This window comes from Mustela putorius, unplaced genomic scaffold, assembly GCF_011764305.1.
Source record: "Mustela putorius furo isolate JIRA1106 unplaced genomic scaffold, ASM1176430v1.1 tig00000129_pilon_pilon_pilon, whole genome shotgun sequence".
Taxonomy (NCBI): domain Eukaryota; kingdom Metazoa; phylum Chordata; class Mammalia; order Carnivora; family Mustelidae; genus Mustela; species Mustela putorius.
In genome coordinates this window covers 49,869,873-49,892,819 of record NW_025421290.1, presented here as the reverse complement: position 1 = coordinate 49,892,819, position 22,947 = coordinate 49,869,873, and the positions used below count along the sequence as shown (strand labels likewise).

The following is a 22,947-nucleotide window of genomic DNA, read 5'->3' as shown; positions in this document are numbered from 1 at the left end:
GCTGAAATCAAGAGCTGGATGCTTAACTGACTGAGCCACCCAGGGACCCTCGGACCATTTAAAATAGTCACTAACTCGTGTAAAGCAGTACGAACAGGCTCATTTTGTGTAAACCTAACTATTATGAAAACAATCCCCCCCCCAAATCAACAAAAAGACAGCCCAGGGGCGCCTGGGTGGCTCAGTCGTTAAGCGTCTGCCTTCAGCTCAGGTCATGATTCCAGTGTCCTGGGATCGAGCCCCGCATCAGGCTCCCTGCTCCACAGGAAGCCTGCTTCTCCCTCTCCCGCTTCCCCTGCTTGTGTTCCTTCTCTCATGATTCTCTCTCTGCCAAATAAGTAATTAAAATCTTAAAAAAAAAAAAAAAAGACTGCCCAGTTTTACATTCCTGCATATCTCTTTCATACCCAACTTAACAGAGGACAGGCAGAGTTGCATTTCGACATTTTTTTTTTTTAAAGATTTTATTTATTTGACAGACAGAGATCACAAGTAGGCAGAGAGGCAGGCAGAGAGAGAGGAGGAAGCAGACTCCCCGCTGAGCAGAGAGTCCGATGTGGGGCTCGATCTCAAGACCCTGAGATCATGACCTGAGCCGAAGGCAGAGGCTTAGCCCTCTGAGCCACCCAGGCGCCCCGCATTTCGACATTTGATATGCTGTTTTGGTTGAAGTTCATGAAGAAAAAAAAAAAGCTCATCCCCACACAGACATGTTTATTTGAAGGGAGGCATCTTGATGAGTTTTTTCAAAAAACTGTGGATACTTCTCTTTGATTCTATGCCTACATTCAACAAGTGGTAGTTTCTTGAAAATCGGCAGCAGGACAGGAGCTGAAGCTATGCTGATGGGCATCTTACACCAGACCCCGTGCTATGTCCTCCACTTTGCATGTCTCTTCCGCCTGTAATTGTTGGTGGCATCACTTCCCGCACACCGGGAACCCAGGTGGGGTCATGCAGACCTTCCACAGGGACACAGCAAGAAGCTCTACTTGTTGGTATTACCAGGACTGCTGCAGGAGCAGCCACTGAGCTCACGCTGGCAGGTACAAGCTTTCCAAAATTTAAATTTTTGCCCGCAAGCTTAAATTTTATTGTGGGCAACAAACAGTGTCCCTGTTGTTTCCTTTGAATTGCCTGACTCAGTTCATTACTTTTCAAGACAGTGTGTCTGCCTTTTTGTTCTTGCAAGTAAGAACGTCAATCCGGAAAAAAGGGGCTAGTTCAGCTTGTAACTCACACAACTGTTCAGTTTTGGAGATGAGCCCCTTGGCTCCAGCATGCCAGAGGGCTCAGCTCTGGTCCTGGTTGCAGGGTCCTGGGATCGAGAGAGCCTGGTGTCGGGCTCTCTGCTCAGCATGGTCTCCTTGGGGCTTCTCTCTCCCTCAAATAAATAAATCTTAAATAAAAAAAAAAAAATCTCAACACAAAAGAGGAATTCAACATATTTGGGATTTGACAACCAGACAGTAAACTTTCGGAAGTCAAATTTCCAGAGCATCAGAAGCCACACCTGCATTTAAATACAATGAAAGGGGGCAGGGGCGCCCGGGTGGCTCAGTGGGTTAAGCCTCTCCCTTCAGCTCAGGTCATGATCCCAGGGTCCTGTACTGGGCTCTCTGCTCGGTGGGGAGTGTGCTTCTCCTTCTCCCTCTCCTGCTTCCCCTGCTTTGCAAGCATGCGCACACTCTCTCTCTCAAATAAATAAAATCTTTAGGAAAAAAAATAAACACAACTACAGGGGAACACTAGGGAAGTCCCCCTGTTTGGGCCTCATCACAGATCATGTACCTCTGACTCTGAAAATAGCATTTTTCCTGAATGTTCTTGAAAGACCTTCTTCAAAAGCATGAACAACAGGGGGAGGGGAGGAATGGAAGCAAACGCCCTGTCTCCGGTTTCACCAAGCAGACCTGACCCACGAGAGCTGCAGGACTGAGCACAGGGGCCAGCGAGGCCACTGGGGTGGTGCCTGCCACGGTCTTACTTCTACACCAGGGCTAAGTGGGACACAGTCCACACTCCAGAATTCCTGACGCCGCTCCTTTCTTCACCGTGCTGAACCGGCAAAGCCAACTGTGGGAGGAGAAAAGGCGTGCTGAGCTGGGGAGGGAGGGAGAACAGGCTTCAAGATGAACCAACAGAGGTAACACGGCGGAAGGGAAAAAAAACTGTGGTTAGATGCTGGGCTCTGAAGTCCACGTAGCAAAGGGGTGACAAGTTGTGGGGAGCTCGCAAAGCTTCAGGCCCCATTTTAAGCACTTCTTAAGCGTTTGCTCCTATTACCTCATGAAATCCGGAGAGGCAGGGCACCTGATTCCCATTTCTAGGCACAGACTGAGCCAACTTGCCCAGGATGGCTCTGCTGGCTGGTGCAGGGGTGCGGGCTGGGGAGCTCGGAGCACCCCACCTCTCCCGTTCAGAAGGAACCCTGGTTTTATCTGCAAGTGTGCCCGAAAGGCTGTTCTGCTTTAAAAGACCAATAAAAATGCCAATAAACATCAAAGAAGGTGTACACCCCCAAAACACCGTTTGGGGAGATGGTGCTGCTGTCCGTGTGGCAACGTGCAGTCCCGGTTGTGCCCGCTGCCGCCCTCAGCGCTGGCCCACCGGGACGGCCGAACCCTCACCCGACTATTTCACCAACAGCTGCCCATGTGTCAACAGCGTGATAAAGGCGAAAAGAGAAAAAGCCAAAACTCGAACATGAAGACCACTGCTTCAGGAAACAATTTCTGAATAACCGAATTTCCTTTGTACATTTGTTCTGAAGCAGATCGCGCTCAGGGCACTTCCAACAGTCTGGAACAGCGGACCCCGGTGCAGAAGTCGAAGGGACCCTCGGACGCCCACTTCCTTACATCCCACAGTGCTTCTTATTTTAGCGTATTTGCTTTACGGCAATTTTTCTCTGTATTATCTCGAAAAAGTGGCAGAGCTCGTCACACGGCACTAAGTCACCTATCTTTGGTCCCTAAGAAGGAGGACTGTGCCGACAAGGTCCTCACACCTTGCCCGGACCCAGAAAACGGACAGGCGATTCCCCAGCACCCCATGTCCTTCTGCACTCAGCTTTCTCCAACTGCCCCCAAGATGTCTTGCATAGGTTTTTGTTTTATTTTTTTAGAACAAAGACCTGATACAGATTCACTTACTGTATTTGTTATGTCTCTTTATTTATTTATTTAATAGAAGGGCTTTTAGTTTAGGAACAATCCAAGGGCAAAAGCAAAACCAGATGTCACCGTGCTTTAGTTCTCTGTCCTTACAGACTCCAGTGTCCTTCCAAGCTGGGAAGAAGTGACTTCCTCTCAGTGTGTTAATGGGAGAGACTGATCACCTGGTTCTGGAGCTCTCCATGTCTCCACTGGCTTGGTGGTACTGCTTCTGTCTGCTCCGGAGGCAGGTTCGTCTGAAGCCAGGCCCAGCAGAGTGGTTCCCTAGGCCCACCTTTCTAACCAGTTCCGCTGGACAGCCTCTTGTGAGCCTGCCAACAACTGTTTGACGGATCCAGTAATTAGCTAGAAAATACACCATATCAACAGTAGCTGAACGGCCCCTTCAGAGAAACAGCTTCTTCTGTTCAATCCACCCACACTGACTGACTGAGTTGCACTTACACTCTAGGGACGGTGCTAGAGGTCACGACTGTGACCTTCCCCGGGACGCTTGCAATTCGTGGAGGTGGCCAGAAAAGGAGGCCATAATCAACACCTGGCAGATGGGGGGGTGAAACGGGGCGCGGGGAAGGGGAGGGTCGCGCCGAGAACGGACGGGTGCAGGGCAGCAAGCTCTCAGGGGGACGTGAGAGGAGTTCTGAACTCCAGCCTCGAACACATCACACTCGGGGAAAGAGAAGGTGCATGGGATGCAGAGGCTTTACAAACACCCATCATCCTGACGTGGGGGAGAGGGGAGCGCGCGACCTTGGACTCCAACTCCTTCGTTCTCTGTGGCCCTGGGCCAGGGGCTCCCCTGTTCTAGAACAGAGCAGGGATAATGCTTCACGATGCTGGATGGATTCAGTGAGGACACGGCCCTAACCTCACATGCCCCACGAGCGCTGACTCTCCTCCCGAACGGCCACAGGCAGCCGTTGGGGGACGAGTAGCGGTACAAGGGGCAGGGGCCCTGGCGACCCTGGGGAAGGGGGATGTTGGCACGTGTCTGGATGCTGGCAGGAACCAGTCTGTGTTCTCGAAAGCTCCTTCTGCTCGGCAGAGTGCCTTCTGCTTAGAAGAGTGCCACTTTGCAACAGTTTGCGATGTATGGAACCAGAAGCCAGGTGAGAAGGACAACGCGCCCCAACCGCCTGGCCTGCGAGGAGTCCGTCCTCATCCAAGGTTTAAAAACACATGCCCTCTTCTTGGTTGTCAAGCTCGGGTCTTTATTTTTCTCCCATTCTTCATATTTTTGTGACAAAGTTCTGGGAGTTTAGTTTTTGCTGCAAGGCTGGAGACCTGATGGGAAAGCCCTTGGAAGACATTACCCCCAAGTTCAAGGGAGACTGATGAACAAAAGCCTGAGGACTTGACGAGAACACGCCCCACCCCAAGGGAGCTCCGTTACTTCGTTACCTTCCACACACCCTTGGGAAGACGAAAGAAATGACGTCATGTCCAGCATCGCTCTTGGTAAGCTTCAGAGGCGGATTTCTGGAAAGTTGCCACAGCGAGAGTTGCCACAGGTGCACCATGCCAGATGCCAGTGGAGCAGAACTCTAGAGCTGATCCGAGGCGCTAGGCAGAGAGAGGCTCCCGGGTCTGGTCACCCCTGAAACGCTGGGGGAACGTGGATACCGCTGGGCACGGTCCTCACTGTGATCACATCAGGCAGGAGGGCGCGACGTCCGGTGGGCCACTGGCCTCGCACAGGTGTGAGGAAACCAACTTCCGGAGTTGGACTCAACATCCCAAGAAAAATGGGTTCCCATAAAAGGGATCATTTACTCCTGAGTTCCCCGTGGGGCCACGGCTATGTCTTAGTCCTTCAGAGACAGACTCCTCAGCGGAGCGAGTTTCCGAACAAGTAGGACAAGATCCAAGCACTTAACATCTCTGGGGGCCGGAATCATGCCGCTGGAAAAGGGTCAAGAGCTCACTCCTCTCCGGCCGTGAACATCTTTTTGGATTGGCTATTCCTGCTTTAAACCTGGCTCTGGAAGGAACACGTTTTACTACATGAACAGGCCGTTCAAAAACTCAGAGAATGGTCTAGAACAGTCTAGAATGGTCAGCAGGCTGGGTCCCATGGGCCAGGTCTGGTGGGCCGCTTGTTTTTGTAAATAATGCTTTACTGGGACACAGGCAGGCCTGTTCATTTACTTACTGCCCATGCCTGCTTTCACAGCCAAAAAGACTGATTTACAGGCACCGCGCGTTTCACTTGCCTCACAGATACTGTGTTTTTCACAAACTGAAGGTCTGTGGCGACCCTGCATCAGGCAGGTCTGTGGGCGCCGTTTTTCCAACAGCATTTTGCTCCCTTTGTGTCTCTGGGTCCCAGCTGGGTCATCCTCACGGCGTAACAAACTTGCTCGTCATTATTACGTTTGTGATGGTGACGTCAGTGACAACGGCTTTCTGAGGGCTCAGGCAACGGTTAGCACTTTTCAGTAATGAAGTATTTTTAAATGAAGGTAAGTGTGCACTGTTTTTATCTGACACTAAATGGGCTGGAGCAGGGTGTGATGTGACTTCTAGAGACATTGGGAAACCAAAACCTTCACTAGACTTGATTTATGGTGACATGAGCTTTCCTGCGGGGGGCCTGGAACAGAACCTGCGTCCTCTCCGAGGTACGCCAGCCCTTCTCTGAACAAGTGTTGACCCCCGCCTAGACCCACGCTGTCACCACAGTGGCCACAGACACAACTGTCTATTGAAACTGTAAATAACTCTCATGAAATAAAGTCCAAAATCCAGTTTCTGAGTTGCACTGGCCACATTTTAAGAGCTCTGTGGTTAGATGTGGCCAGGGCTACCGCCACGGCCAGCACAGAGAACGCTGCCACCAACACTGGCAGTTCTCTTGGACGGCGCTGGAAGATCAGGATATAAGTCATGGAGCTAAATTTACAGCCCCCAAGTACAGGTGACGCTCTCTCCTACTACAGACAGAAAAGTTTATGTAGATTTCAACAGTGTGTTCCTCGCAAGCCTGAACTTTTTTAGGATATGCTAATTCACCATATGGATGGCAAACTCCAGATTATTTAATAGAAGAGAACCACCCCGCCCACTGGGACAACCGAACAGTTTAGTGATTGGATTGATTTGTTTACCTGGGCCACCCACCCCGCAGGGGGCTGTCAAGTCGGAACACGGGGCCATAGGGCTTGCTTCCCACTGTGAGTTAGGGACCTGCCTGGCACTGCGTGGAAGGGGAACTGGCAGATACACGTAAAATAAAGAAGTGGCACCCTGGGCACACAAATGTCATACACACGAGGGGCCATGCATAGTGGCAAAAGGTTCTACAAACTGCCAAAATTCCTATTTTAACGTAAGTTTTGTGTGTGTGTGTGTTTTGCTTTTTTGTTTTTTTAAACACGGCAAACAAAACAACTGGCTAGGTTTGGATTTTGGCTGACCACGTGCAGGCTGTGTGACCTTGGAAGGTCATTTTCCCTTCCGTGTGGAAGACCCTTCTCCTCCCTAAATGGAACCCTGGCACCCTGGAGAGGGAGGCAGCACTCAGCGTCGCCCCCTCCTGGCTCCCTCTCCCCAGCCTCTTCACGTCAGCCCCGCGTCCCTCGGGCATGGGGGGGGCGCCTGCGTGGGTCTCTCCACAAAACCACTGGCTCTGGGGTGGCGCTGCACCCCTCAGTCCTGATTACTGACCCTCGGCACTGGATGTATACAGGAGAGCAGCCGCCTGCATGTTCAACGCGTCAAGAATGTAAAAATTGATAGAAGTAAAACGAATCTTGCCAAACTGCACACTGACATGTTCCTTTAAAAACTGCTTATGAGTAAACAGAGAGTTCTTCAAGTTTTGAAATTAGAAATTATTCCCGTTTCAATTAAAAGTTTTCAGTCCCTACAGGTTACTTGCTCTTAAAAACGTAAGTCTCTGGGGCCCCTGGGCGGCTCAGTTGGTTGAGCGACAGCTTTCAGCTCAGGTCACGATCCTGGAGTTCCGGGATCGAGTCCTGCATGGGGCTCCCTGCTTAGCAGGAGCCTGCTTCTCCCTCTGCCCCTTCTCCCTCTCATGTTCTCTCTCTCTCATTTTCTCTCTCAAATAAATAAAAATCTTAAAACAAAACTTAAATCTCTTTCGGGTTAATACACTCCACTACTTATTCCCTCCACAGTTCGCAGTCACACTGACTCAACCAAAGGCAAAAAACCCAACCTGTGTACAATAAAGTCTTGGAATAAAAAAACAAGTGTGCTATAAATAATTGTCTCTAAAACCAAATGATTCCATTTCAGAAGATACTCAGTTCAAAAGATGACCAGTGCCTTAAGTGTCTACTAAAATCATAAAAAAACCCTCATGAACCAGAATAAATACCTATTTATAAGGTATCTTAAAATTATAAAAATTTATTTCATATGTAATAAAATGATCTTATGGCTAACTGGTTGGTATTTAAGAACTAATTTAAACCCAAGCACAATTACATTTTGCTTTTACCCATTTGGTTCCTGACATTAAAATATCTTAAATGCTGTCTGCGGTCAACACTGGCTCTTCCCCCGGCACACACAGTAAAACAGCGAATGTGTAGCCCAACCTACAAGTTGGTCACGGTGAGTATTAATTTTCACCAGCTTTATTAAGAGGGTTTGGAGAGAAAAGCAACACCCATTTTATTCTAACAGATTGAGTATTCGAGCGGTTTATCTTCCCGGGATACACCCTAGGACCTGAAAAATCTTGTCGGGCATTTTAGTCACACGGACTATTAGTCACCTGGAAACGGCGCCCCCACCCTTCTTTAACCCGTCCGCAGAGGAGACTCTGACAGTGACAACTGGGTTGTCAGGGCGTAGCTGTGACATTATACATTTTAAAGTGATCTGATAAAGCTTAACGTCCATTTTCTGTCTCTCCCAATGATGAACAAAAAAATGTATGTCACCTTAACATGTGTTTTAAAATGCCAATTAAGTATACCCAGACACTTATATTTTAATACAATTATTATTAAAGACCACGGTCATTGTGTTCTTCAGCTCAATTCTGAACCCAAATTTTGTATGAACTACAAGAAGCAAGCGAGACCTACGTACGCATTGAAAACTTGTTGCCATTTTAAATTTCAGAGTCCGGTGTCCATACAGAACCTATTTAAATGCCAAATACGTCCTAGTCTTCCAGAACCCGCTCACATCGCAGACATTACGACCCACAATAGATTTCCGAATCTCAAAGCTCGGGCATGTTCCTCTTTGAGGCTCCCCAGGCAGCATGAAAACAACCCCCTTTAAAGGAAGTTCTCTTCCGATCATTTCTGCCTATTTCCTGAAGGCGATCCATCTTCCTTACGGAGCTGTGACCCCGGTGAGACGTTCCCCGCGCTAAGCGACCCAGATGTAACAGAAACTCCGCGGACCGACAACTTGGCCGGGCGCTGCCCGCCTGCCCGCCTCTCCTTCCCACCTCCACCCAATACCTTCCCCGGGCAGTGACTTCACATCCTTTGACATCAGCACGGCTCCGAAAGGGGGATGGGAGAGCGAGCCGAAAGCAGAAAAACCAGCTTTGAACTATGCGTGCAAGGCCTCTGTCCAGACTCCGATTCGGCCAGTCGTTCGTAAAATGCCAGCCCGCGGTGACACAGCCCACCTCCGCGGGCTCAGTGCTCAACGCAGCCGCACGGCCCTGCCGGCCAGGACTTCCTGCTCCTCTTATCTGAAGCACAATAGCCATTTATTAACTAACCACAGAAGGTTCCGATTCGGCGAAACCCACAGGAACTCACCTCGAATGTGGAGAAGGGCCACGGGCTGGAAAGGCCCGTTGGAGTTGGCCGCGTCCACCACCATCCTGCTGCCCGCCTTATTACATGTCCACATCTAGACTCCAGCGGGAAAGGCAATGGACTCCTTAAGGCAAGAAACCAGCCTCCATTTTAGTTTAAAAAAAAAGACAAACTGAAGCTCTGCAGCTGGAGGGAACTGGCTGCCCCGTGATGTCAGCAGGCATGGGGCTCGCTGATTGGCCAGAAGCTGCAACTTAAAATGACACTAAAAAAACTGCAAATGGAGAGAGAGCGCCTAGCTCGGCTGTCAGTGCGCGCGGCCGGCGGCCGGCTGCCGGCTGCCGGCTCCCGCAGGCTTCGCTCCCTGCTAACTTCCAGCCCGAGAGCCCCTCTCCAGTGGTGCAGGGCTGAGGCCGGGGACATACCCTCCCCCAAGCCGGCCCTACCCCGGATGGGGAGCGGCCGCGGACAAGCGTGTACCAGCTGCAGGGACTCCACCGCCGGCGCCCGGCCCCCCCAAACTCAGGGGCGCCCCGTTCCCGCCTGGCTGCTGGCGGCTCCAGGTTCCAGGTGCTCCAACATCTGACCCGGAGTTAGCACGCGGGCAACCCAGGTTTGTGGTGTTTAGGCAAGCCCAAGTCGCTGCTGGGGACTCAGGCTCAGCCTCCCCTATTGCCCAGTTATGAGCTGATCCTCAAACGCTGCCCTCCCCCAGGGATCTGGTGTTTTTATTGGAAAAATTCAGTTAAAAAATTACACGGGAAATGAAAGCTTCCTTAAATCGAGGAGCTAGAAAGCACTACAGATTAAAGGCAGTTAAAAGCGAGCTATAAAATGAAATGCAGTGTTTGCTTTTTATCTTAAAGATGGCAACACATTAGATACTTTGAAGTTGATAGAAATTTTCTTTAAGTTTAAAGTCTCTGAAACAGGCTCTTTCCCTTCTCTTTTTATTGGGGATAACTTTATTAAGATTTTATTTATTTATTTGACAGAGAGAAACATAGTGAGAGAGGGAGCACAAGCAGGGGGAGCGGGAGAGGGAGAAGCAGGCTTCCCGCTGAGCAGGGAGCCCAATGTGGGGCTCGATCCCAGGACCCCAGGATCATCACCTGAGCTGAAGGCTGACGTTTAATGACTGAACCACCCAGTTGTGGGTGGCTAAAATTCGCCTATGGGGCTAAATTTAAAAGCTTTATTTAGATCTTTCTTTTCTCCAGAAGGAGTTAATGTAAAAAGCTGTGCCAAGGAGACAGCATTTCTGGAGGATGAGGAGGGGATCAAAGAGATGACCCCCATCGAAAAGAAGTCTCCCTGCTAGTTAAAGCGAACTTCAGAGAAAGTCTCTGGCAGGCACAGTGGGAAACGGATTCCTCACTTCTTGACACACACAGACACTGTGTCCAAACCACATCTCTGCTCAGGCATTTTCCTATGGCTCCCCGACCTGAACGCCACTGCCAAAGTCCCCTGCTTCCCAGACCTCCTTCCCTATAGTAAGAAACACCTGAGACGCAAGGGGGTTGGCGGTGACGCCTGCAGGCTGGCACGCCCCACATTTCCAGGAGGGTGTGAACCACTACAACGGCCCAGGGTGTTCAGTAAGGCCCCAGAGCCAGTGTGCTCAATACTGACCACAAAAACAAATTTGTAAGAGCGAACCAAATCCCACCGGGGGCCTCCCTGTGTCCCAGGGCGGAAGGGTGCCGCTGGGTTCCAGAGCTGGTCACACAGTTATTTCTAATAAGCAGTAGGGACCAGTCCTTCGCCACCTGTACATACTTGGCCTCACACCTCTGCAAGTGGAACATGAACTGCCCGTGCTCTCAGGCAGGTCATGTGACTTTAAGTTCTGGCTGCTGACCCACTGGGTCTGTCCGACAGCGGGAAGGACAGCGCTCCGGGGACCGCCACCACCTTCTCACCGGGAAGCGATGCCCAGTGAACTTAGACGTGTGTGTGACTGGAATGAGGGGTGCACAGGGGGCTGAGGAAGGGGTCCGGGGCAGGTGCTTCCTGCAGATCTGTACTTTAAACACAGAGACCTGTCCTCAAATGATCTGGTATTTCACAGGCGATGAGAAGGGGGCTGTGCCTGTCCCAAGACAGTGCTGATGAGCTAAAATGAAGAGATGAGGGGGAAAGACTCCTAGGATCTTTACGTAAAACATACAGATTCGAAGTCAATGAACAAGTGAAGAGGTTTCTTGATGTATTTTTCCTAATGATCTCAGATCAAAGGATCTCAACTTTATTAGTGATTCCCCCCATTCTCTTTTGAAGCCTTGTGCATAGAAAGTAGTTCTTGAAAGAACTTAAGGACTAGGGGCGCCTGGGTGGCTCAATGGGCTAAGCCTCTGCCTTCAACTCAGGTCATGATCTCAGGGTCCTGGGATCGAGCCCCGCATCCGGGTCTCTGCTCAGCAGGGAGCCTGCTTCCCCCTCACTCTCTGCCTGCCTCTGCCTACTTGTGATCTGTCAAGAAAAGAAATAAAATCTTTAAAAAAAAAATAACTTAAGAACTGTGATCTAGGTATCATGATGAAATACACCCTGAGGGGCACCCTCTCTCTCCTTCTGACACTCTCTCCCTCTGTCAAATAAATAAATAAAATATTAAAAAATAAAGAAGAAGAAAGAGATAAATACACCCTGAACATAAATAAGCAAAGAAACATATGAGCACTACGGAGTACTATGAAGTAATACGGAGTAATATGGAGAGAGGAAAAAACACTGGAACAGAGATACACAGAAGACAGGCTCCTGGTCTGGAAGGGTAAATACTATGAATATATTGCTGTTCATTTTCCCCCAAACTGATTTCCAGGTTTAGAGCAATTGCAGTCAAAATTTGGTTGGGTCTCTTTTGCTTTTTTCTTAACAAAACAGTTCTAAAGTTCCCCTGGAAATAAAAAGCAAGAGAATGAGATTACTTGTGAGTAAGGCTAGTCCTACCCACTGGGAAGCTTGTGAGTTCAGGCCGGTGTAATATGAGGCTACGAAGCAGGTCAGATCCGTAAGACGAAGCCACAGGCCCCACGCCCCAGCAGGAAACGTGTGTACCCAAGTGCATTATTATGACAAAGGATGACTCTCCAATCAGTGGAAAGGGGAAGATTAGTTAGATAACTGGTTGGAGATATAGGGATAAGCCAATTTAAGTCTTTGCACCAATATAAAATCTGAGATGTGTTGAATAAAAAACCAAACCCAAGCCCCCCCAACCCCCCAAATCCCTACAGCTTTGAGAAGGGAAGTGAGTATCAAGAGAATAGGACATTTACAGACAACAGACAAACCCTTCATGCGTGCTGCTCACACTGAAGAAATGTACAAATTTCTGGATGTTCCTTCCCTCAAGACCAGAGGAAAGACAGATGTTGCTTATAAAAAACAGGGCCTAGGAGTGCCTGGGTGGCTCAGTCAAGCATCTAGCTTCAGCTCAGATCATGATCCCAGGGTCCTGGGATAGAGCCCCATATCGGGCTCCCTGCTTGGCAGGAGCCTGCCTCTCTCTCTCTCTCTTATGTCAAGTAAATAAAACCTATTAAAACAAACAAACAAACAAAAAACAGGGCCTCAATGTTGATTCAGTTCACGAAAGAGCTATAACTCTTTCTTTTTATATATAAAAAAGTATTTCTCTGCCTCTCAAATCAGCAATAATTTCAACAAATGACAGTCACCCCCGCTGTAAAGGCGTGCTGTGACCCTGCCAACAAATCTGTACGTTGTCTGGATCCTTTCGGAATTAAAATTATCTGGCAAAGTGGATCAAGATTCTTTAAGTAATTTTACTCCTGGGAATCTATTCTAGAAATGTTTCTATTCTAGAAAAGTAGTAGTAGAATGTGCGTCACATTTTAATATTTTAAAAATTGTGCTAAAATATACACTATATAAAATTCACCCTCTTAACCACTTTTCAGCATATAGCTCAGTGGTATTAAGTCCATTTATAATGTCGTGCAGCTGCTACCACTGTCCACCCACAGAACTCTCTTCATCCTGTAAAACCAACATTCCATCCCCATAAAACACTAACGCCCCATCCCCCCCTCTGGCCCCCCAGCCTCGGTCACCTCCTCCCCTCCCCCTGACCCCCGTTCTACTTCTATCTCTGTAGATCTGACCACTCCAGGGACTCATCCAAGGGGAATCAGTTGGTGTTTGTCCTGGGACTGGCTTACTTCCCTCGGTGAAACGTCCTCGAGGTCTGTCCCTGTCCTAGCAGGGGTCAGCACCTCTTTCCCTCGTAAGGCTGAACAGACCACGTGCTGTCCCATTCATCCACAGATGGCCCTTCAGGCCGCCTCTGCCTCTGGGCTACTGTGAATAACAGGGGTGTGCCCGCGTCTATTTTCGGCCCCTCCTTCCAACTCCTTGGGGTGTACCCCAGAAGCGGAATCGCTGGGACATATGGCATTTCTATGTTTAACTCTTGGAGGAGCTGCTGTGCTTTTCCCCATAGCAGCAGCAGCATTTTCACTCCCACCAACAGTGCACAGGGCTCCAATTTCTCCACATCCTTACCAACACTGGTTGTTTTCTGTTTTTTTTTTTTCCCTTTGATAGTAGCCACACTAATGGATATGAAGTAGTATCTCACTGTGATTTTGTTTAGCATTTTCCTAACAGTTAGTGATGTTGATCATGTTTTCCTGTGCTTACTGGCCGTGTGTATGTCTTCTTTGGAGAAGTGTCTCTTTGAGTCCTTTGCTCATTTCTGAATCTGGTTTTCTTGTCATTGAGTTGTAGGAGTTCTTTACAGATTCTGGATATTAATTCCTTCTCAGATAAACGACTCCTATTTCCCCCATTCTCTGGATTGCCTTTTTACCTTGTTGATTGTGTTTTTCGGGGACAGGAATTTTAAGTTTTCATGTCAACCAAATTAACTGTTTTTGTTGCCTGTGGTTTTGGCGCTGTCATTTTGAAGAAATCAGTAGCAAATTCAGTGCCATGAAGCTTTTCCTCTGATGGCTTGTAATCTCAGCTTTTATATTTAAGTTGTTGATCTACACTGAATAACTTTTTTTAGAAGAAGATTTTATGTATTTGAGAGATTGCGCGTGGGGGGAGGGGCAGAGGGAGAGGGAGAGAGAATGTCAAGCAGTCTGGGCTGAGCACAGACCCCGATGCGGGGCTCGATCCCATGACCCCGAGAGCCGAAACCAAGAGTCAGATGCTCACCCCGCTGAGCCACCCAGGCGCCCTGAACTACTCTCTGTGTATGGCGTGAGGCAGGGGTCCAACTTCATTCTTCTGCATGTGGACATCTGGTTCCACCTGGCCCTTTTGTTCAAAAGACCATCCTTCCCCCACTGAGTGGGTGGCATCCTTGCTGAAAACCATGTGATGGGTTTATTTCCCGGCTCTCTGGTTTACTCTGTACTGGTGTATATGTCTGTCTTTATGTTGGTCTCACACAGTTTTGATTACTGTGGCTTTGCAGGAAGCTTTAATATCAGGAAATATAAGACCTCCAAGTGTGGTGTTCTTTTCCAAAATTGCTTTGGTCATCTGGGGTCCCTGGAGATTCCATGTGAATTTTAGGATGGATTTTTCCATCTCTGGGAAAAAACACTGCTAGGATTTTGATAAGGGTCACGCTGAATGTGTGGATCTCTTTAGGCAGTACTGACATCCTGGCAGTTTTGTCTTCCAGTCCACGAACACAGGTCAGGTGTCTGTCCAGTGATAGGCGTGGTCTTCAGTGTCTTGAAGCAGTGTTCCTAATTTCAGTGTACAAGTCTTCTACCTCCTTGGTTAATTCCTTGTATTTTCTTTCCTAGTGCAGCACATTTTTATTGATGATTGTAAAATACTAGAAATAACTTCAATGTCAAAGGGATTATCCCACACAATGAAATATTACACATCCATCAAAAATCTTTATAAGTATTTAAAATGAAAATCACTGGAAGGGGCAGCGTGTAAGTTTTCAGAAATAGTATGATCATAAAAAGAAACACTTCCCAAATATCAGCTGTGGAGTGTTATGGCAATGGGTGCTTTTTCTTCCTGAAACTTCTGTATATTTTTCAGTATTGCTAAAATAAGCCTATAATACTTGGACAAAAATGACAAGTAACAGTTTTTAAAAAGACACACAGATGAAGTGAGCAGGGAGGAAGCCTCAGTGAACGTGGCCTGCTGGGCGCAGGCGAAGAACTGAGAATGGGCTGCGATGGGAAGTTTGACGCCCAAGGTGTGCCATTGGGATGCGTCCCCAAGGTTATGTAGGTAAAAACATGCAAACAAAAATGGGCCTAAATTGGGCAAGACAAACTGAACCAAGACAGTAGAGGATGTGGACTCCCTGTCTCAAAGAATCAGTCATGGACTAGTTCGTTTTTACCACCGTATCTGCCCGCTTCGCTGTGAATCTGGACCCTCACTGAAGCCACCAGGTCCCATTGGTTCCCGGAGCAGTGTCTTCACCGACGGCACAAGCCCTCTGTGGTGCTCCCAGAAGAGCCTCCCACCGTAGCCAGGCCCTGTCGCCGGGCTGTGAGTTCCTGCCACCTGGAGTGACCTGGGATGGTTCTAGACACTGGAGAAGTGGGGTGTATGTCATCTTCCAGCTCCTGGCTTGGGAGGGCGTGCAATGTTCTGTGTAACCTAACTGGGCTCCAGCCCTCCTGGGGCAGCCCTGCCCCCTGCCCTTCCCACCGCGGCAGCTGCCCCACCAAGGGCCTGAGCCAATGCCGAGGGAGGAACGGCATCTTGTGGGCTCACGGAGGTTTGCCTTCCAGAACAGAGGGCGGACACATAGGACACACCTCCACAAGGTGTACCTAGTCCACACGACCTACCCTATGGCTCCACGTGTGCCCCCATCAAAGACGCACGTGCTGATGAGTACTGGGCATCCACGTAACTAACGGATCACTGAACATAACATCAAAAGCTGATGGTGGACCACACAGTGGCTAAATGAACGTCAGAAGAAAAAAAAATGTAAATGCAGGCATCTTTGTGCTGTACCAAAGTATAGGCTTAAAAAGGAATTACTCAGGGTGCCTGGGTGGCTCAGTGGGTTAAGCCTCTGCCTTCAGCTCAGGTCATGATCTCAGGGGCCTGGGATGGAGCCCCGCATCAGACTCTCTGCTCCCCCCCCACTCTGCCTGCCTCTCTGCCTACTTGTGATCTCTCTCTCTGTGTCAAACAAATAAAAAAATAAAATCTCAAAAATAAAGAAAAAGGAATTACTCTTTATTCCCTGGTCCCTCTATCACTTTGATTTGGTCTTTATTTAAAAGGAAACTGGCTGTAAATACAGCTCACTGATTTGATTTCTGATTTAGCATTTCAGAATAAAACTGTACAGCTTTCATGTTTCAGTTTAGCCCAAGGTTTTATTTTTCTTCTCCCAGGCAACTTCATTGGCAAATTAAATGTGCTCATATCTTAGGGAAAAGTTTTGTAGTTCCTTTCTTTAAAAGAAAGTCGCGTGTGAGCCCTGCGCACTGTGGTGTTGTCACAGCAAAGCATGGCCGTTGTACGGGCTGGCACGATTTTTGAATTTATTTTTCTGAACTGGAAACCGTAGGAGCCTGGATGACGTCCTTTTGGTAGGGTGAGAGAGCTCAGAGCTCACCTAAAACGTTTGGCTTCACTTAGAGTTTAAAATAGACTTTTTCCTGAGGCAGATCAAAGATATCTAGCATTCAGGTTGCCAGGGAATGTCTGCTTGCCAAAAAGCAAGGACAAAAGGGACAGCGCCGGTTGCCCCATGGATCTGTGTGAGTCCTGCGAGTGGAAAGCGTGGCCGGGCTGGCGCCCAGGGAAGGCCAGCGGGGTAAGTGGAGGAGACTGGGCAGGACTTACCCCAAGGGCTTGCTGTCGTTCTCCCCACAGATGGACTGGAAAGCAGGGCAAGGGCTCCCAGCCCCTCCTGGTTCTGGGAAGGCATCGCACAAGGTGTACCTAGTCCACACGACCTACCCGACGGCTCGCACGCCAGCTGCTGGTAACAAGCCTCCTTCTCCCCGAGATGGAGGGAGTGGTGAGCCCGGGCTGGTTCCGCACACGAGTGGATGCCACGGTGGTTCTCTGGAGGCTGAAGGGAGTGTGGAAGAAGCCGGCAGAGGGGCCGAAGGGCTTTCCAGTCCTCCCATAAAGTGTGTCTCCAGCGTCCTTGGCAGATGCTGGACCGGGCACCCAGACAGACACGCAGACAGCTTTGCCCTTGGGGACGCGTCCCGCAAGAGTAAGGCGTGCGGAGCGCTCTGCACCCGCGTGTCCGTGGACGGACGAATGGGCACATACGGTGGTCCAGCCACACCCTGGAGTAGTGCTAAGCCTTAAAAAGGAAGACATCCTGTCACCGGCTACAACACAGGTGATCCTTGAGGACACAAAGCTAAGAGAGAGAGAAGCCAGAGCCAGCAGGACACATTGGATGATCCCGCCTCCTGGAGGAGTCGAAATCACAGAGACAGAAAGGAGAAGGCAGTTGCGGGGGAGGGGGAGGGCGAGGGGAGGCGGGCACGGCAGGGGCAGGGTTCAGCTGCGGACAATGACCAGACGCTGGTGACGGGCGAACAGCACCGAGAATGTACTCACTGCCACTGAAACGGACACTGATGCATGGTTAGAATGAAAAATACTGCTTGATGTGTATTTTACCACAATTAGGAAAAAAGATGAAGCAGAGCGGAGAGGAAAGCCAGGTGTCTAGGGCCACGAGGGGCTGGACAGAGGCTGGGACCATCCGAGACACAGCACGTGTGTGCGGTGACGAGCGGGACATGGGGTGCAGTGAGAAATCAAGGGGGTGTGCAGAGGGCCTGAGCCCAATATCAGATGTGAGACCACAGCTGGTTGGAGGCCAACTCCCAAGTTCTGCCCCGAGGCGGCTGGCAGAGGCCAGAGACAGACTGTCCCTTGCAGTAAAAGCCACCTCTGTGACTGCAGGAGAGCAGACAGGATAGTGTCACAGAAGGGCTGGGCTGGCTGACACAGCACCGGCTCTCGGTCATGCACACTGGGGGCTCTGGAGGCAGCTCTGTTGCCCAGCTGCTGAGAACAGAGCCAAGCGGAGCCGGAGTTGGAAGAGCGTGGTGGATCTGGGTCTGGGGCCACCTCTGGTCACTGTCATTGTCCTGGCCACCTCCCCCTGCTCCGGACAACCCAGGTGTTCAGGAAGTACTTGCTGTACCCCGGCACCTGCCTCACCATGCCCGGGGCCATCTCCTCTGTTGCCCTGGGCAGCCAGGAGCAGACACAGAGACCCACGCACAAGGCAGAAGACAGGACTGCTGAGAGCAGTCTCTCAGCCCGCCGGAATAAGGACAGGCGCTCTGGAAACTTCTCACACTGCACCGTTACCATTCTGCAACTAAAAGCCAAGAGGTGAAGCTCCTCTAAACTCATGTACATTTTGTCTTCAGGCAGGAAAAATGACCCGTGTGTATGGCCAAACTTTCAACGGTATCAGAAAACGAATTGCTCTGAAAAAGGTTATTATCACAAAACTAGGGCCATGTAAATTCTCCCAACAATAACACAGCAACTTCTTTCACAAAATCCCAAGTGCTTAGCAACTCCAGCTTGCTGTCCCAAGGCCTCCGGTTCACTGCTGCTCGTCTTCATTGCTTCTTCATGACCTGACTTCTCCCGGGCTCTTCTTTCCCACAAGAACCGCAGACAAGCTGCAGGCCGCACATCACCCAGGACATCTCCCTTTGTTTGGCATCGACCAAACACGGTGCGCACAGGGACTCATTTAGGGAGTTCGCTGAGTGAGAAGGGCCCAAAGACTACACTCAGCCTCCCTGCTAACTGGATGAAAATAGAAAATGCTACTTTGCCTTAACAGATGACTCAGATTTTAAATAACCCCAGTGTGGCAAAGGTGCGATGGGCCAGGCATCTCATCCAGTCAGGGGGAGTGTGTACGGTGCCACCTCCTGGGACAGCACCTGGCCAGTCTCTACAAAGGGGTTTTGAAAACACACAGGCTTTGGACCAGTACTTCCCTCCTCTGAGTCCAGCTTAAGGAACCATTCAAAGACACGAACAAAGGCAAAATATTTACATTACAGCACGATCTATCATGGCTGAAAGCCGAGGGCCATCACAGAACGGAGTGACACGGTTGTTTGAAAAACCCTGCTTCTGTTCCCACTCAAGTCAGGAACACACACACCTGCCTCTACCACTGCCTATGACAACTTACTGAAATTTTCACTCAGTTCAGGGGGAAGACACTGGCAGGATTCTCAGAACAAGGGCGTGAGGTTATCATTACGTGCAGATCTCATTAGACACCTGGGACATCCGGAAGAGCCAACTGAAAACTACCGTCAACAGCAAGATAAGTCAGTGGGAAAGCAGGATGCGAAAGCGAGACACCGAAATCAGCCGCCTTCGTATAAATGATCCCCTACTCAGAAGACACAAGAACAACCACAGTAAGAGTATCAGGGCAGAAAACTTAGTAAGAATTGTGCAAAACCCACATGATGGATACTTTAAGAACATCCCGAAGGAAATTAAAGTGGACTTGGCACAGCCCATTCTTAGGCCAGAGGACGCAAACAATTCTAAAGACGCCAACCCGTCCCCTCCCCGTCCCCGGACATTTAACACATGTGACAGATCCTGATAAAAACACTTTTTTGCAAATGAAAGGAGTCACTTCAAAGTTCCTACTGTTTGTGACGGTATCAGTATTATTGCTGTGAATTATTTTAATAGGATATAGCAATAATTCTGTCAATGATCTTCAAAACCAAGATTTTCAGTGTAAAAGAGAAAAAACTGAAGACTCAAGAAACACATGAAAACACCATAACGTTAAGGCTGAACTGAAAAGTCAATATGAACGTAGCATTCCTACGTATATAGACTCATATCCCACCTCCCTCCGTCGACAGCACCTAAAAGCATCATCAGTCCGATAGCAACAAGCACCCCTACTCCCCTCCCCAGATTTTGGTCCCTAAAGTCAGTCCTCACTGAAAGGAATTGGGACTCTCTGAAAGTGGCCGATTCTAAGTCTGGGGCAAAGAAGCTACCAAATGAGACTAGGGAACATCTTACTGTGTCAGAAATCAAGGAATCAAAATTAAATGTGTCCCTGTCAAAAAATACACACATATCAACCCAAAGAATACCCAGTGGTTAAAATTTTGTATCCCTACATCGTAAGAATAATGATTTTAGCAAGCTGAAGCATGCTGAAATCAAATAAAAATACCCAAGTCCATACTGCTATTCAAAAAAGAAGAGAAAATCAGAAAAACCTTTAGTTTCCACCATCTGAGGAAAGTGTAAGTAAAAGGCAGAGTGTCAAGCCTATCCTGACGTTCAGGAGAAGCTGTATGTCAAGCCAAGTGTCTCTAGCTGCTGAGAAACAGCTCTGCTGTCAGAAGAGTGCCAGCTTAACTGATGACTCTCTAGCAAGGCTGCTGAGTCAAGTGAGGGCTCCGCCATGGGTACACGGTACTGGCATGGTGCTGGTGGGGACAGGCCAGCAGGAGGCCACAGCCTACCTTGCAGATCACTACCCGTGCTTTTAGCCAGCCCAGCTGCAGAGGGAAGGGTCAGGTCTTACGGAGAGATCAATCCACCACCATCACCCTAATAGTCCGTCCACTGGATGAATATCCTGCACTAATGTCTCCTGGGTTCTACAGCACTGTGTCTGATGTACTCCACCCAGAAAAGGTTTCTGTTTCCTGGAATAAGCAGGACATTAAAAAAAAAAAAAAAGATTTTATTTATTCATTTGACAGAGGTCACAAGTAGGCAGAGAGGCAGGCAGAGGGGGAAGGAGGCTCCCCACCGAGCAGAGAGCCCAATGTGGGGCTTGATCCCAGGACCCAGGGATCATGACCTGAGCTGAAGGTAGAGGCTTTAACCCACTGAGCCACGCAGGCACCCCTAAGCAGGACATTTTATGGGACAACTGGCTTGACTAATTTAACAAGTTGTAAGAAACTCGTGCTAAGATTTACAACACGCCCAGACTGCCAATGGCATCTGGCAGAAACAGCAAAAATAAATCCCTGCGGAAGAAGATTCTTTCTTTCTTTCTTTTTTAAGATTTTATTTATTTATTTGAGAGACAGAGAGAGTGAGAGAGAGAGAGCATGAGAGAGGAGAGGGTCCGAGGGAGAAGCAGACTCCCCACTGAGCGGGGAGCCCGATGTGGGACCCGATTCCGGGACTCCGGGATTACGATCTGAGCCCAAGGCAGTTGCTTAACCAACGAGCCAGCCAGGTGCCTGAAGATATTTTCGTTTTAGGTTTGGACTTATTTTAAATAGTTGACTTCAACGACCAGCGTACGGTAGAAAACAGGTACTCAAGGAAGGAAGACTGAATGAACAAAGTCTGGCAAGGATGATACATCATTTGACGTAGATGGCGAAGCTGTGGTGTTTACGCCACCCACAGAGACGGAAGAACAGAAAAATAGGAAAAAGTCATACTACAGGTGAAAAACGTAACTTCTGTAAATGAAAAAGGATGTCTGAGATGAAAAGCTCAACAAGCGGAGTCTGGCCCACACAACACAGACCTGCAGGGTCCCAGCAAGGTGACAGAAGTTAAGCGTGGTGTTCAGAGATTGTGTGAGCAACTCAGCAAGGTAATTTTATGTCTATTGGCTATAATAACACGAAATGCTGAATTTTATATTTCATTGGTATGGTTATTTATTTTCACTGTATATTATGAAGGTATTCCTCCCATGAAGGGTTGAAAATTAGAAGAAAGAAAACCGGTCCTTCATCAGCCATAATGTAAGAAGACCCTCTCATCGAAAATATAGCGTGGGAAGTCAAAAAGCTGGAGAAACACAGGGGAGGAATAAAAAGACAGTAAATGAAAAAGCCCAATACATATTTGTTTAAAGCCAAAGGAAAAAGGAGACGAATGCAGAAGCTATAAGGGCCGGGAGCCTTCCAGGCCGGAGGAAATAGAATGATCTCTGGGTGCACGACGCGTCCTGAAAGAGACGGACAATAAACAAAGCCTCGTCTGGACACCCAGCAGGGGAGCAACGAAAGAGCAACGTTACAGACGAGAATCAAAACAGCGGTCAGAGTCACAGTCCCTTCAAACACTGACTGGGTTCTCGATGCGGAGGGAAGGTGAAGGCGATGAACCGGTCAGCTCCGCTGCTCTGAGGGAAGTAACGACTCAGGCCTCGGTGAACACCTCTCAGCGATGAGGGCAGAATAGAGATACTTCCCAGAGAAATATATGAAGAACGTGCCACCGCTAGACCCTCACTGAAGGAGATTCTACGTGACGTCGTCGTCATCAGAGGGAAAGTGGTCCCGGGCGGAGAGCCGGAGATGCAGGTGGGAATGACGCATGAACCGGTAAGCAGGGGGGAGTCCCCATCAGAGACAGACCGTGACCGTGCGCCGCAGGAGTGTCGGGGGACAGTGTCGCAGGGAAGACTCAGTGGAGGGTCTCAGAAGATGGCAGTACTAGCCTGTTCTGCGGTGATGGTGGTGGTTTTGAAATGACTGACTTGAACTTTACGGCTCACAGAAACGCTCGACGTGCAGTGCCAAGTTTCCCGATCACCGGCCGCCTGTTGCCCGTCATCAACTTTTTGCATTTGTTACAACTTATCAGCCAATACCGACGCATCATTATAAACTACACACCTCAGTTTCCGAGAGGTTGTGTTTGTGTGTACTCTGCAGGTTTTGACGAATGCAAAATTCCACGTATCCCCTAACCTGGTAGCATACAGAATGCGTCCACTGTCTTGAAAATCTCCTGTGCTCCGTCTACTCACCCCGCCCCAAGTCTTATCGACGACAACACTCAATCAAACATAAGCCCGATTCATGCTCTGTAAGCTGCAGGGAGAGCGGGATCCCCAGCAGGTGAGCAGCACGAAGTGCATCTGCGAATCCATCAGCTGGTCCCTCCCCCTGCATGTTTTCCTCGGTCCTTCCCTTCATTCCTCCCCCTGCCTGGCTCGTCTGCACTGAACCCGCTACCTGGCCCTGGAAGGCACTGGAATACACCTGCAT

At 49.2% G+C, this 22,947-nt stretch overlaps 1 protein-coding gene across 7 annotated transcripts in view; it reads right to left on the bottom strand.

The window, feature by feature from the left end:
- The window catches only part of PPP2R5C (protein phosphatase 2 regulatory subunit B'gamma), a 120,908-nt gene that overhangs the window by 83,080 nt on the left and 14,881 nt on the right, over nt 1–22,947 (bottom strand). Inside the window, exon 1 of one of the 7 annotated variants that reach the window (XM_004754690.3) lies at nt 8,933–9,151. The exons of 5 other annotated variants lie outside the window; for them this stretch is intronic. In XM_004754690.3, the coding sequence (XP_004754747.1) occupies nt 8,933–9,026 (94 nt within the window). In that variant the 5' untranslated portion in view covers nt 9,027–9,151. Of the gene's footprint in view, nt 1–8,932; nt 9,152–22,947 lie in introns of those variants that run through there. One more of the 7 variants, XM_004754694.3, reaches the window with a different exon arrangement.